The 12,025-nt window shown below is 37.9% G+C and overlaps 1 protein-coding gene and 1 non-coding gene across 2 annotated transcripts in view; one reads left to right on the top strand and one right to left on the bottom strand.

Moving 5' to 3' along the window:
• iars2 (isoleucyl-tRNA synthetase 2, mitochondrial) overlaps positions 1-12,025 on the bottom strand; it is a 40,525-nt gene that overhangs the window by 25,394 nt on the left and 3,106 nt on the right. The window contains exons 2-12 of the mRNA XM_062972288.1: positions 11,565-11,687; positions 11,180-11,333; positions 8,889-9,037; positions 8,765-8,814; positions 8,569-8,678; positions 8,385-8,475; positions 7,632-7,747; positions 6,691-6,860; positions 5,751-5,841; positions 5,456-5,607; positions 4,611-4,771 (exon numbers count right to left, since the gene is read on the bottom strand). Coding sequence (XP_062828358.1) covers positions 4,611-4,771; positions 5,456-5,607; positions 5,751-5,841; positions 6,691-6,860; positions 7,632-7,747; positions 8,385-8,475; positions 8,569-8,678; positions 8,765-8,814; positions 8,889-9,037; positions 11,180-11,333; positions 11,565-11,687 — 1,367 coding nt within the window. The remainder of the gene's footprint in view (positions 1-4,610; positions 4,772-5,455; positions 5,608-5,750; positions 5,842-6,690; positions 6,861-7,631; positions 7,748-8,384; positions 8,476-8,568; positions 8,679-8,764; positions 8,815-8,888; positions 9,038-11,179; positions 11,334-11,564; positions 11,688-12,025) is intronic.
• Positions 65-160, top strand: mir215 (microRNA mir-215). The gene has a single exon (NR_129923.1). It is a non-coding gene; the product is annotated as a microRNA mir-215 (primary transcript).

The following is a 12,025-nucleotide window of genomic DNA, read 5'->3' as shown; positions in this document are numbered from 1 at the left end:
TTTTGTATATTGCATCTTTGCAAAATGCTGTGAAAATAGCAAGGATGGATGAATGTTCCTGCTCAAAATGGAGGCTTAGGGTAATGACCTATGATTTGACAGACTGTGCTTTCTATGTCTGCCTGTCATTTCTGTAGGCCAATACTCTGTACGCCCTCACTACTCTACAAAGAATCCACAAGAACTTCATGTTTAAATTAAATGTATGCAAGTGAGGAAAATAAATGATTTCTAAAGCAGCAAATCCTCTCTGTATAATCTTAACTACTCGGCCTCCTTTTGAAATTGCAGTATGACTTTTTAAAAATTAAAGATACAACAAGTAATAAGGAAGCAGTGCAATTCTGGAGTTGCCCTCAGCTTTTAAGATAATAACAGAAGTGGAGTTGTCAGAGGCAACTCCTCAAAACTTTCTTTTAAGTGGAGTCTTCTGTAAGTGAAGTGATAGAGGACCCATATTAGACACAGGTTTACACAGAAGTTAATAGAAGAAATATAAGTAACTTTATATTTCTACTCGTTCTTCATTTGTCCAACATTGAGTTGTGACACATGCAATATACACAATTTGGGGTAGGATCTTCAGGAACAGTGACTCTTTAGACCAGTGGTTCTCAACCTGTGGGTCCCCAGATGTTTTGGCCTTCAACTCCCAGAAATCCTAACACCTGGTAAACTGACTGGATTTCTGGGAGTTGTAAGCCAAAACACCTGGGGACACAGCAGTTCCCAAATAACCAAGAATCTGATACCAAGTGCTAGAAGCATTTAATTTGCCTACAGCTTGGGTCATGTGAAAGAAGAGGCATCATGAGCAAAACAAAGTTTTCAAATCATGCAAGTAGCCCATAAACAATTGCTTCCTGGTACATTTGAGGCCTAAGTATATAACTGCAAACAGCATAAAAGAAAAGCAAATAACAGTTATGATTGTTTGGAAAACTCAGAGGCCATTATCCTCGTCTGTGTCTTTCCAATACATGGCGCCATCATTTTAGTTAATGAAGATGTTGGATGTCTGCTCTGGACTTTTAGTACAAGCAAAGCATAGGCTCTAGCACTGAGTTATGGCTCAGTGACCCCATACTTCACCTTGGCTTTTCCAGGAACCACTGCTAAACTGATAGGCTAAATGAGCTCAAACTCCACAAGGGCTAACACACATTATGTCGGCTCCCAGCAAGACTCATAGCATCATGATTAAACAGAAGGAACACTTGAATTTTTGCACCAGTGGGAATACAGAGCTTGAAAAAAATTGCACTGCTAATCCCAGAACTAATCATGATGGCTGGGAAATTCTTGCAATGTTGGCCCCCCAAATGGAACTTTTCCAGGTTATGAAGAAACAAACTTGATCCTATTTTATTCTTCTCAATTCTTGTTTCTCGATGCAAAACTTCAGTCAAAGTGAACCGATCAAGATTTGTACGCTCTGTGATAGGAAACCTGACTTTATCAATTATAACCGATTTGGGAAATATGGGTGGGTGAGCAACTGTTGGGGATCTATAGGTGCACAGCACACTGAAAGTTCACTCCTCTGACTATTGTGCTACTGGGCACCCTCCAAATGATATCCCTCAAGCCTATTAGACATTTTGCCATATTTTCTGTTGGTTTGGGCCCCCTCTCCTTTTTTCTGGCTTATTCAGAACGTTTTCTAATTGGAAAGTGGCCAAAAATAGGCCTGAGGAAAGTCTGCTGAAAAATACTGAAAATGTTTACAATGTTGACCATTTTAAAATCATTCTTCCAAATTTAGGGGACCATTAGGACCACATGGTGATTTGAGGGTTTTATGTAGCTGATAAGATAGTTTGCTTACTCCTAATCTAAAATAGTTATAGGCTGACTTCAGATGCCTGGTGCATTCTTATTCACCTGTGCTTTAAAAACTTCCTGGAGAAGAGTGCACAATTGAGGATCTCTAAACATATAAACACATAATGTAGGTGATCTGACACAGGTAATCCTGAAAACGCTATCTTTTATGAGAGCAAGTCATTGATCAGACAAAGGCCTACACAATGCAACTCTCTCAGCAAGTATCCCAGTCGCCAGCAGGGACTGGGTGACTCACCTGAAACAGCTCTAACAGTGGGCCATTGGTCTACTTCCTTGCCCACCCTGCTCTGACACACACACTTATCCATCTGTATCTGCTGCAGAATGTTTGCACAGGGAGTAGTTTAGGCCTTCATGTCTGATAAATAGCAAGGTGTGCCGAAAATCAGAACGTTGACAGTTTACACAAGGAAACCAGCAAGCCAGAAAGCTCCACAAAACTATTTTTGAACTCTAGTACTAAAATATGTTCTCTCATTTTGGGGCTACTGGACCACAAACACACACACACGTAAAAAAAAACATGACTTTCATGCAGACACAGCACTTCCTATAGGTACAAATTCTATTATTTGTACCTAATCAATAATAGCCTTCTCCATCATGACAAAGGCCTCTTCCCTACAGTTAGAAGTGGTATGTGTTTCCTGCTAAGTGTACCTCTGGGAAAGCCTATCAGGACAAAAAATTAGGATTAGACTAGGGAAATTCTCCAACATTATTTAGAGCAGAGGGAACACAAAGTATCTCATGAAAACTTTTCATTTATGTATTTTAAAATATATGATTTATTTCTTATTTTGCATAGCCTCAGAGGTTTCTTGTTATGTTCATGCACACACTTTCACACTGCAGCTGACACACTAATGAGTTGCAACCCACAGTTTGGAAAGCTCTGATCTTGAGTGTTCCAACTCATCAGATGTTACTGGTCTGCTGGAATCTGGTATTGCTAAAACTCAGGGATAAGAGGAAACACTTCCTGCAACATCTGGGTGACTATAGGTTATTCATCCCTGTTATCCACTTTACATTTGGGTTGCTGTGAGTTTTCTGGGCTGTATGAACATGTTTCAGAAGCATTCTCTCCTGATGTTTCACCCACATCTATGACAGGCAACCTCAGAGGTTGTGAGCTCTGAGGATGCCTGCCATAGATGTGGGTGAAAGATCACGAGAGAATGCTTCTGGAACATGGTCATATGGTCCGGAAAACTTGCAGTAACCCAGTGATTCCAGCCATGAAAGCCTTTGACAACACAACACACAGATACATTTGTTTGCAGCAAAAACCTCACAAATCCCACTTATCCCCAAATGACCATAAAGTTGTTCTCTTTGAGGCTTAACTGGTCACCAGACACCTTTCCTGAAATTGCCACACCTAGCAACAAACTTTCTATTATGCATACAGGTTTCTATCTTTATTTTAAGTAGGCATATTAGAAATCTTCCCACTGTGTGCTTTTTACTCTGCAGATCTCCTTTCACATGTTACCTCCCTTTATTTGTGTATCCCAAACTTGCAAATCCTTTTCTTTCCTTCCCTCTTTTTGCTTCACAGTTGTATTATGCATACATTAGACAATAACAGTACACACAGAATTTACTGTCCCAGCAAATCACATACTGATATAGGCAAACAGGCAAGAAATTAGAGAAAATGACTGTATGTCCACCATAATCTTTTAAATTTAGGAAGAGGAAGGAAAAGCAGATACACATGCAGATACGTACATACTAGGTTTCCCCAGAGGGCTAAAGACAGGGAATTATTCACTGTGTTATAGTGCACACAGTTACAAAAAATTGAAGCTATGGGAAAAGACCAGAATTGGGGGAGTGACAGAAATGATTGGAAAAATGAAAGAAAAGTAATCTTAGCATTTTTTACTGAACAAAAATAATCGTATGTGTGTGTGTATGACATAGTTATACATTCTCATATATTGCATGTCGTTTATCATATCTGCTATATTAAAAGAATAGTTTAGACAGTAGTTATAAACTGAATTTTCCTTCTAATTTGTTTTGCAAATATCACAAATGGAGTTAACTCTAAGAAACCACTTTAGTTTTGCCAGTTTATTAGGAGCAAGTGATAAATAATAATATCAATGTTAGTAAACCAAAAAAAAAATCATGTTTTACCTCTAATTTTCCTTGGTGCCAAGCAGACATAAAACAGCCATGCTTACAAAAAGAGCTTAAAATTTAATATCAACACCAAGAATTGCAATTAACAGATACTGTATGTAAGGCCTTCTTTAAAAAAACACCACCACCCCCTAGGATGCCACTAGAGGGCATGAGAATGCTTGTAGTTTATGAGAAGTCTGGGTTTTTAGTTTGTAAATGAAAGAGTTTTACAAATATATCCCATCCCATGCAGATCTCAACATTGAAAACGTAACAATCAATTTTACCCTAAATATTCATTCAGATTCCTTGGAAGGACTCCGAACAGGTTACAACACACACTGACAAACATATAGCTAAGATCATTACAATTGATACACCACCACTAATTTCACAAAACATGTTCCATGGGAATGAGAACAACACCAAAGTTTAACACCTCTGCTCTTCCAATTAGTATTCTACCACACATGCATAGCTGCTAAGGGATCTGATACTTGACACACTGGAACAGACTTTAGCTTCTAGCTATTGTGCAACCCTTAAATAGACCAGCCCTTTGTTGATTGCAAATCAGGATTTTTTTTATTTAAAAAATAAAGCTATATCTCTAAGGTACCTACTTATTTATTAAAGGATTTCCTGTTGTCTTATGGTAAAAAACGGGAATGGGCACACCCCAGCGCCTCTGTCTTGATATACACCAGAATGTTCTTCTGTCCAGCATTTCTAGCATTCTATTCATCCCTGAGGCTGGCACACATTTTACTTTCTTTAATGCCTCCTGTCAAACATTCAGAAAGAAACAAAATTTAAGTTTGAGGTAGTAGATATTCGTAAAGGCAGATGGAGGCATTAACACTTTCCACTAAAATTGGAGGTTTTGCTATAGTAAAACGCTACAAGAATATAACAACCTATATTACTACAAACAAGACAGAACCTTTCACATCCAAGTAGAAGCATTTTAAAATACTATGAATCTAGTAATGAAGCTCATATTTATAAACATTGCCCATACAACACTCCCGCATAGCACAATTCATGTGCATTTGTCCAATCTTGCATTTTTGTATCCATAGATCAGCTCTGACGCACTGCTATTTCCCTTTCAAGCACCCAAATTACCAGCAACTAATATTCATTTTAAGTAACCAGGCAACTGTGTACTGTGCTCTTTCTTGTTACTTCATACATATGTCACTAACCAGGAACCTACATACGGATACAAAAAATACAATTACATTTGATAACTCATATTAAATTATGTTTCCATATACTAAAACAGCAATGGGCAAAGGGCAGGTCACTCGGTGTTGCTGATCCACAACTTCCATCAGTCCTACCCTGCACAACCAATTCTGAGAAATGCTGGCCAACAACATCTGGACAACTGCATTTTTGCCCATGTCTGCATTAAACAATGGAGTGTACAAAGTCCCATGAACATCAGAAATCTGTTTTGTACCTGAGCAGCAGACTTGAGATTTGCTGTATCAATGAACCACTGTTTGCTGGCACGAATAATCACTGGTTTTTTTGTCCTCCAGTCATAGGGATAGCTATGTACAAATTTCTCTTCTTTTAGTAAGTTTTTTGCTCCATGAAGCATCTGAATGACTGTGGAAAGTAAAAAAAAAAGATCACTAAATGGAAAGTCACTAGTACATTCCAAATAGCAAAGACTAACATTTCTTCTAGTTGGCAGAATAAGACAATAGATTCCCTATGTTTTATTTTCAAACGCAAATAGTGATACTGACCAGCTTCGTTTCCTTCATCAAGAACAGCCTTCTTCTGAAGTTCAGAACCTGCTGCTTCTGTGAAACGTCCCTTCTCATCCACTAGACAGTCCTACAAAAGGTATAGACAGAGATATATATTTGTGGTTATGCCAAAAAGAAACATTTGAGAAAGTTGTGTTTGTTATTATTTTACAAGAATGAGTTATGTTAACAATCTGGGGATGGACAAGGCCTCTATTGTTTATGCTAAAAAGCAATATTGGATTTGGCAATAAGAGATTGAGTTACTCTAGAAAAGCAAATTTCTACATTTTTAGGAAGCAAGTGACATTCATTATTTTACCTATTATTTTTGTTGTTGTTGTGTGCTTTCAGGTGTTTCTGACTGATGTACACCTTGTGCATACATTTTGAAAGTCGTTTCGTACAATGTTTTTTAAAAATATTTTAATCATGTACATGGTACCATCAGAAAGTAAAGATCTCAGCCATGTTTGGACAAATCTGAATTTTGGAATATTTCAGATTTTGGAATTCTGGACAAGGGATACTCAGCTTGTATATATACAATTTATCCATTTATTCAAAATATATTCCTGGGTCTGGATTTTGCAAAATGTCTGATGTTGCAAAGATAAGAAGAGTAAAAATTATTGGTAAAGATATTACCAATAGCTAAAAAGCTATTTTTAACCAGGAAGAACTACTAATAAGTTGCTTACAGATAACTAGAGTTGCAAATACTCTTGTAAATACTTGTTCTATATAGAACATGCCCTCCATCCATTGCCAAAGGTATTTCATTTTACCCCCTTGCTTCTAAAAGTTCATAATCAGAAAAAAAAACACAGCAGCTTTTACTTTTTCTGTTCTATCTGCAAATGTACGACACATTTTTGGTGTCAGTAGAAAGAAAACCTCTTACAGATGAAAGGTAAAACAAATAAAACCACGGTACCATGGGTAGTTGGTGATGAGAAGCAACACCGTAATCTTCCATACCATGAGCTGGGGCTGTATGAACTAATCCTGTTCCTTTCGACATTGTCACATGGTTTGCAGGTAGCAGAGGAGACTGCTTTCCAGGGATTGTAGGATGTGAGCACATACCATTTTCAAAATCTGTTCCTAATTTTAAAAAAGCAGAAGGAAATCAGACAAGGACGAAAACTGCACTGCATCATGAAAGAAAAAAGGTTGCAATGTTCAGAACAGTAAAAAGATGATTTCAGTGAAACAAGGCAAAATATTTTGAAGAAACACATTTATAGCTCAAGTCCTTATAAAAACTATGATGTCAAGGACCATCTGAAAATAATTCCTCACTCCACCTTTTGCGATTATGTCTTCTGCAATGCACATGCAAAACTTAAAACACAAAAACACCTTGCTTCTGTCTCATTATTCCACCTAATGTGCAAAACTAGACACATTGAAAAAGGATGATAAGCAATCAGCTGCCCTCTTGATGTTTTGGAGCATTATTTTCATTATTCCCACCAAGCATGACCAACAGATGGGGATGATGGTAGCTATATGACAACAATGAATGTTCATACCCACCATTCGGAATTCACTTTGAGATGTAGGTTCACTATGGAAAAATTCAAAAGTTTCTTTGGCTGAATTACCTCAAAAGCAACTTAAGACTACCCATCAACCCTACAGTCTATTTGAATTGCTCACTTGATTGAAGTCATAAGGAACAAGGACCTGATTGCACTTTCAGATGAAAACCCCCTGAAAAATAAACTATCCATGACTAGCGACATCACCATGTAAGGAATTCACCAATAACCACTTTGTGGGTATTGATAAACTAATTGAGTTAAACAACAATCTTCTGTTCAATGTTATACATACATTTATTTGTCTAATTGTGTATTCAAAAATGTTTACCTTTAAATGTTGAAATCACATCAAACTGTGTATCCAAAAGGGCAGCTGTAGACTGAACTCTGTCAGAAGCTATAATGAAGTGTTCCCCAGTGTTTGTGCACTTTACAATTGAGTACCTAAAATATGAATAGGCAAGATAAATGTTTATATTTGTTATTTTTAATGAGATTAGCATTACACAATAGCATTTAAAATACTGCATACACTCAATTATGCAGACTATTCCGATCCCATGGCAATGTATATAACCCATTCACTGAAATAGAAATAATTCCACATCAATGTATTTTCATAGGGGTTGTCACACGAATTATAACCAGAAAGAGAAAAGTTCTGGTTTATACTGTTAAGATCTACTCATTAATCATCTTCTCTTGGGAAACTTTTTGGTTCTTCCATTTTAAAAAACACACTAAATACAAAAATATTACTTATGACCTCCATTTTCCACCATTATGTGCTTTCTTCTATCTCCAATCACCACAGTGAAGCAAATTTAATCACCTGCCGGTGTCCTGTGTATTGAATAAGGCAGCACGAACGTGCCACTTCAGTCATAACCTCTACTATCATAGACGTCATGGTCCAAATCCAACTGTTAGCCCCAAGAAGAGTAGTTCTTTTGAATCAACAGAAACCTGGCAGGTACATCAACACTTATATTCCATATTCTGTGAGTATATTCTATTTGGGAATAACAACTGAATTTAATCTTATTTATCAGAGACAAATTAAGAGAAAATCAACACATACTCTGAATTTGGCATATAACACACAGCTTGATTGGCTGGAATAGTCCAGGCTTGTGTGGTCCATATTATCAAATTCACAGCAGGCAATCCATCTAAAAATAAATATATATGTATAAACAGTATTAGTTCAGGTACATCAGTAGTGATCTAACAGGAACTGAATTGAGAACATCTATAATATATACCTATTACTGATGACAGTTTTGGAGGTGGTTTCAACAATGGAAACTTGATATAAACAGAGCGACTCACATGCTGTTGATTGTATTCAAGTTCTGCTTCAGCTAAGGCTGTGCTGGATGATGAGAAAATATGAATTGGATACACTGGTACAAAGAGCTTCAAATTACATCAGCGGTATAAAGCAAGGTTGATACTTACTTTGTTGAAGGAGACCAGAACACTGGCTTATAGTCCTGATAAACATAACCCTAGAAGAGAAAGTGGGGTAAATAATCAAGATGAAGTGGTATTTTGCATGATATGTTACCAAGTATTAACCTACCTTATCAAACATTTGGTGAAAAATATGTAGTTGTTTTGCTTCGTATTTCTTGTCAAATGTGTGGTAGCAGTTATCCCAATTTGCCATTATGCCCCAGCGAATGAAGGCTGACTTCTGTTTTTCAATTACTTTTTCTGCAAATTCTTTGGCTGAAAAGAGATAAAGAGGTTCCCAATATCAGTTTGCCAGATTCTGGGCAAATCCTATTTGCATCTGCCCCAGGTAAGGTAGATAAGCTTGTAAAGCCAAAAGATTCCTTGAGGGCAACTTTCTCATATATGAGACCTTCTATCAATACAAGGCCAAACAATCTGAAGTTCAGACAAAGGAACTAGCAATTTCCCCAATCATAGATGAGGCAGAACAAGAACAGACTTGGGAGAATGGACACTTCTGACCGGATTATCCTTGATGAATGCAGGGGGATGTCTCCAAGGAGGAGGCCAGTTTAGAGCTACACAATCCAGTTCAACAAAAGGATCAGTTTTTAGGAGATCTGCAGAACACCTTGCAGGAAAGGAACCCTGCCAATTCTCAAAGGAGACCGGTGTTGGTTGTAGGTGACTGCCTTCTGAGAGGAACAGAAGCAGTGATTTGCAAAACTGATAAGATGTCTAGAGAAATATGCTGCCTCTCTGGGACAAAAAATTCACCACAAAACTCAGCGGCTGACAAGGCTCATCAAGCCCATTGACCTCCCCCCCTTTCATGTTGGTTCATGTAGGAACCAACAATACTGCAAGGCATAGTCTTCAAAAGACCAGAAAGGATTTTAAAACTCTCGGAAGAAAGCGAAAAGATCTTAATGTACAGGTGGTCTTTTTATTTGTCCTCCCCATTGGATGACGCAGCCCAGGGAGAGCGAGAAAAATAATAGAGGTGAATAACTGGCTCCGCAGATGGTGTCAGGAAGAACAATTTGGCTTTCTGGACCATTTTCTGCTCTTCCAGGAAGATGGCCTACATACTGGGATGGGATGGAAGGAATGTTTTTGCTCAGAGACTGGCAATTCTGGTCAGGCGGACTTTAAACGACATTGTGTGGGGGAGGGTGACATTATCTTTAGAAACAGTAGTTTATTAAGGACCGGAGTGAACAGACCAAAGAGTAAGGAGATGGTTGGACAAGCACAACAAGTACCAAGTAACGAGGGGACAAAGATCTCAAATAAACAGCTAAGGGGAATGTCCCACGGGCGTAGATGTCTTTACATGAATGCTGAGAGAATGGGAAATAAACAAGATAAGCTGGAACTCTTAGCAAAACAAAATAGTTAAGATGTAATAGGCATAACTGAAACCTGGTGAGACGAGTCCTATGACTGGAATGTAGCAATGGAGGGGTATAACCCATTTCAGATAATAGACAACAGGAGAGAGGGTGGAGTAGGATTCTATGTCAAAAATATTTACACATGTGAAGAGATGCAAGACTTCAATCCTGGAAACCAGGTTGAGAGCATCTGGATAAGAATTAAGGAAACAAGGACTAAAAAAGATGTAGTTGTGAGGGTCTACCAAAGACCTCCAAGCCAAATGGAAGAACTGGATGAAGCCTTCCTTGACCAGATGACCAAACACACAGAAAAAAGAGATATAGTAGTAATGCGGGAATTACGCTGATATTTCTTTGAAAACAAACTTTGCCAAGAGTACAAAGTCCAACAAATTCCTCACTTGCTTTGCAGACAATGTTATTGTCCAGAAGATAGAAGAGGAAAGAAGGGGATGAGCTATTCTGGATCTGATTCTAATGAGATTCAGGATGGGTGATGCCTGGCACAACAACAGTAAATGAGAAAAACATCTCGGCGTCTTGGTGGACAACAAGTTGAACATGAGCCAACAGTGTAATGCAGCAGCTAAAAAAGCCAATGGGATTTTAGATTGCATCAAAAGGAATATAGCATCTAGAGATTGAGGGAGGACATGGTACCTCTCTATTCTGCTTTGGTTAGACCTCACCTGGAATATAGTGTCTGGGCACAACAGTTCAAAAGAGATATTGACAAGCTGTAAGGTGTCCAGAGGAGGGCGACTAAAATGATCAAAGGTCTAGAGACGATGCCATATGAGTGTGTCTCAAATGTTTAGCTTGCAGGCTTGAACATTGAGGATATCAGGAAATTTTAGATATCGTGCACTTTTAATCTACTCATCTTAGATGGTCTTGTGTACAGAGATTCTGACATCCTGATGAATAAGGTGCTCTATCAGAGACTAATTTTTACATCATAATTTAATATTCACATTAACAAACCCCCACATACAGTTTGCAAGAAGGAACGTACCCTTTTGTCTGATTTCCATTGGTGAAAGATCATCTTCTTCACATTCTGACAATGCTTTCAATTCAATGGGGAGGCCATGGCAATCCCAGCCAGGCACATAGTGCACCACATAATCCCTCATCATATGAAATCGATTAGTGATGTCTTTCAAAATCTGGACAGTAACCAAAAGAAAAAGAGAGATGTTCTAATTCCTCAAACCACCACAACATGTATGTTTTATTCAGTGTAAGCCTACAAGTTATGTTCTAACATAATGGAAAGTAGCTTACTACTTATTTCCACTATTGCTCCATGCATTTATGAAATATAAAAGGTAATATATCCCTATGAACTAAAAACACAGTACCATGAAAGCCTATTAGTTTAGGAAAGTAATCCTCACTTTGTTCAAAGCATGGCCAACATGTGCATCTCCGTTGGCATATGGTGGTCCATCATGAAGACAGAATTCTTTCTTCGTTTTCCTTTGTCTTTGCCATGAATACAGTTCTGAAAAGCCACATTTCTAAAGAAATAAAATACGAGAAATAGTATTACATTATCAATATAAAAGTAAGCATTTCTTCTTGGGCAAACATCAAAGGTATATAGAATGAGCAAAATTCTACCCATACTACATGGATTTCTTGCTATGCTCCCTCAAACACCACTCACAAGGGTTGTCAGACCTTCTGAAATGGAACAGAATAGACTTGAAGTGCAGCAGGGAAGTCAGAATTATTTGGCACCACTGTCTTTCCGGTTCAAGAAGAAATTCTTGTCTGTATGAAGGTATGAAAGTCATATAGTAACCCATGTCAAACTCTCATAGCCAAATCTACCTTACAAGCCTGTTGAAACAAT

Source organism: Anolis carolinensis, chromosome 1 (assembly GCF_035594765.1).
Source record: "Anolis carolinensis isolate JA03-04 chromosome 1, rAnoCar3.1.pri, whole genome shotgun sequence".
NCBI classification, from domain to species: Eukaryota; Metazoa; Chordata; class Lepidosauria; order Squamata; family Dactyloidae; genus Anolis; species Anolis carolinensis.
The sequence above is the reverse complement of the archived record's forward strand: the minus strand, read 5'-3'. Positions and strand labels throughout refer to the sequence as shown.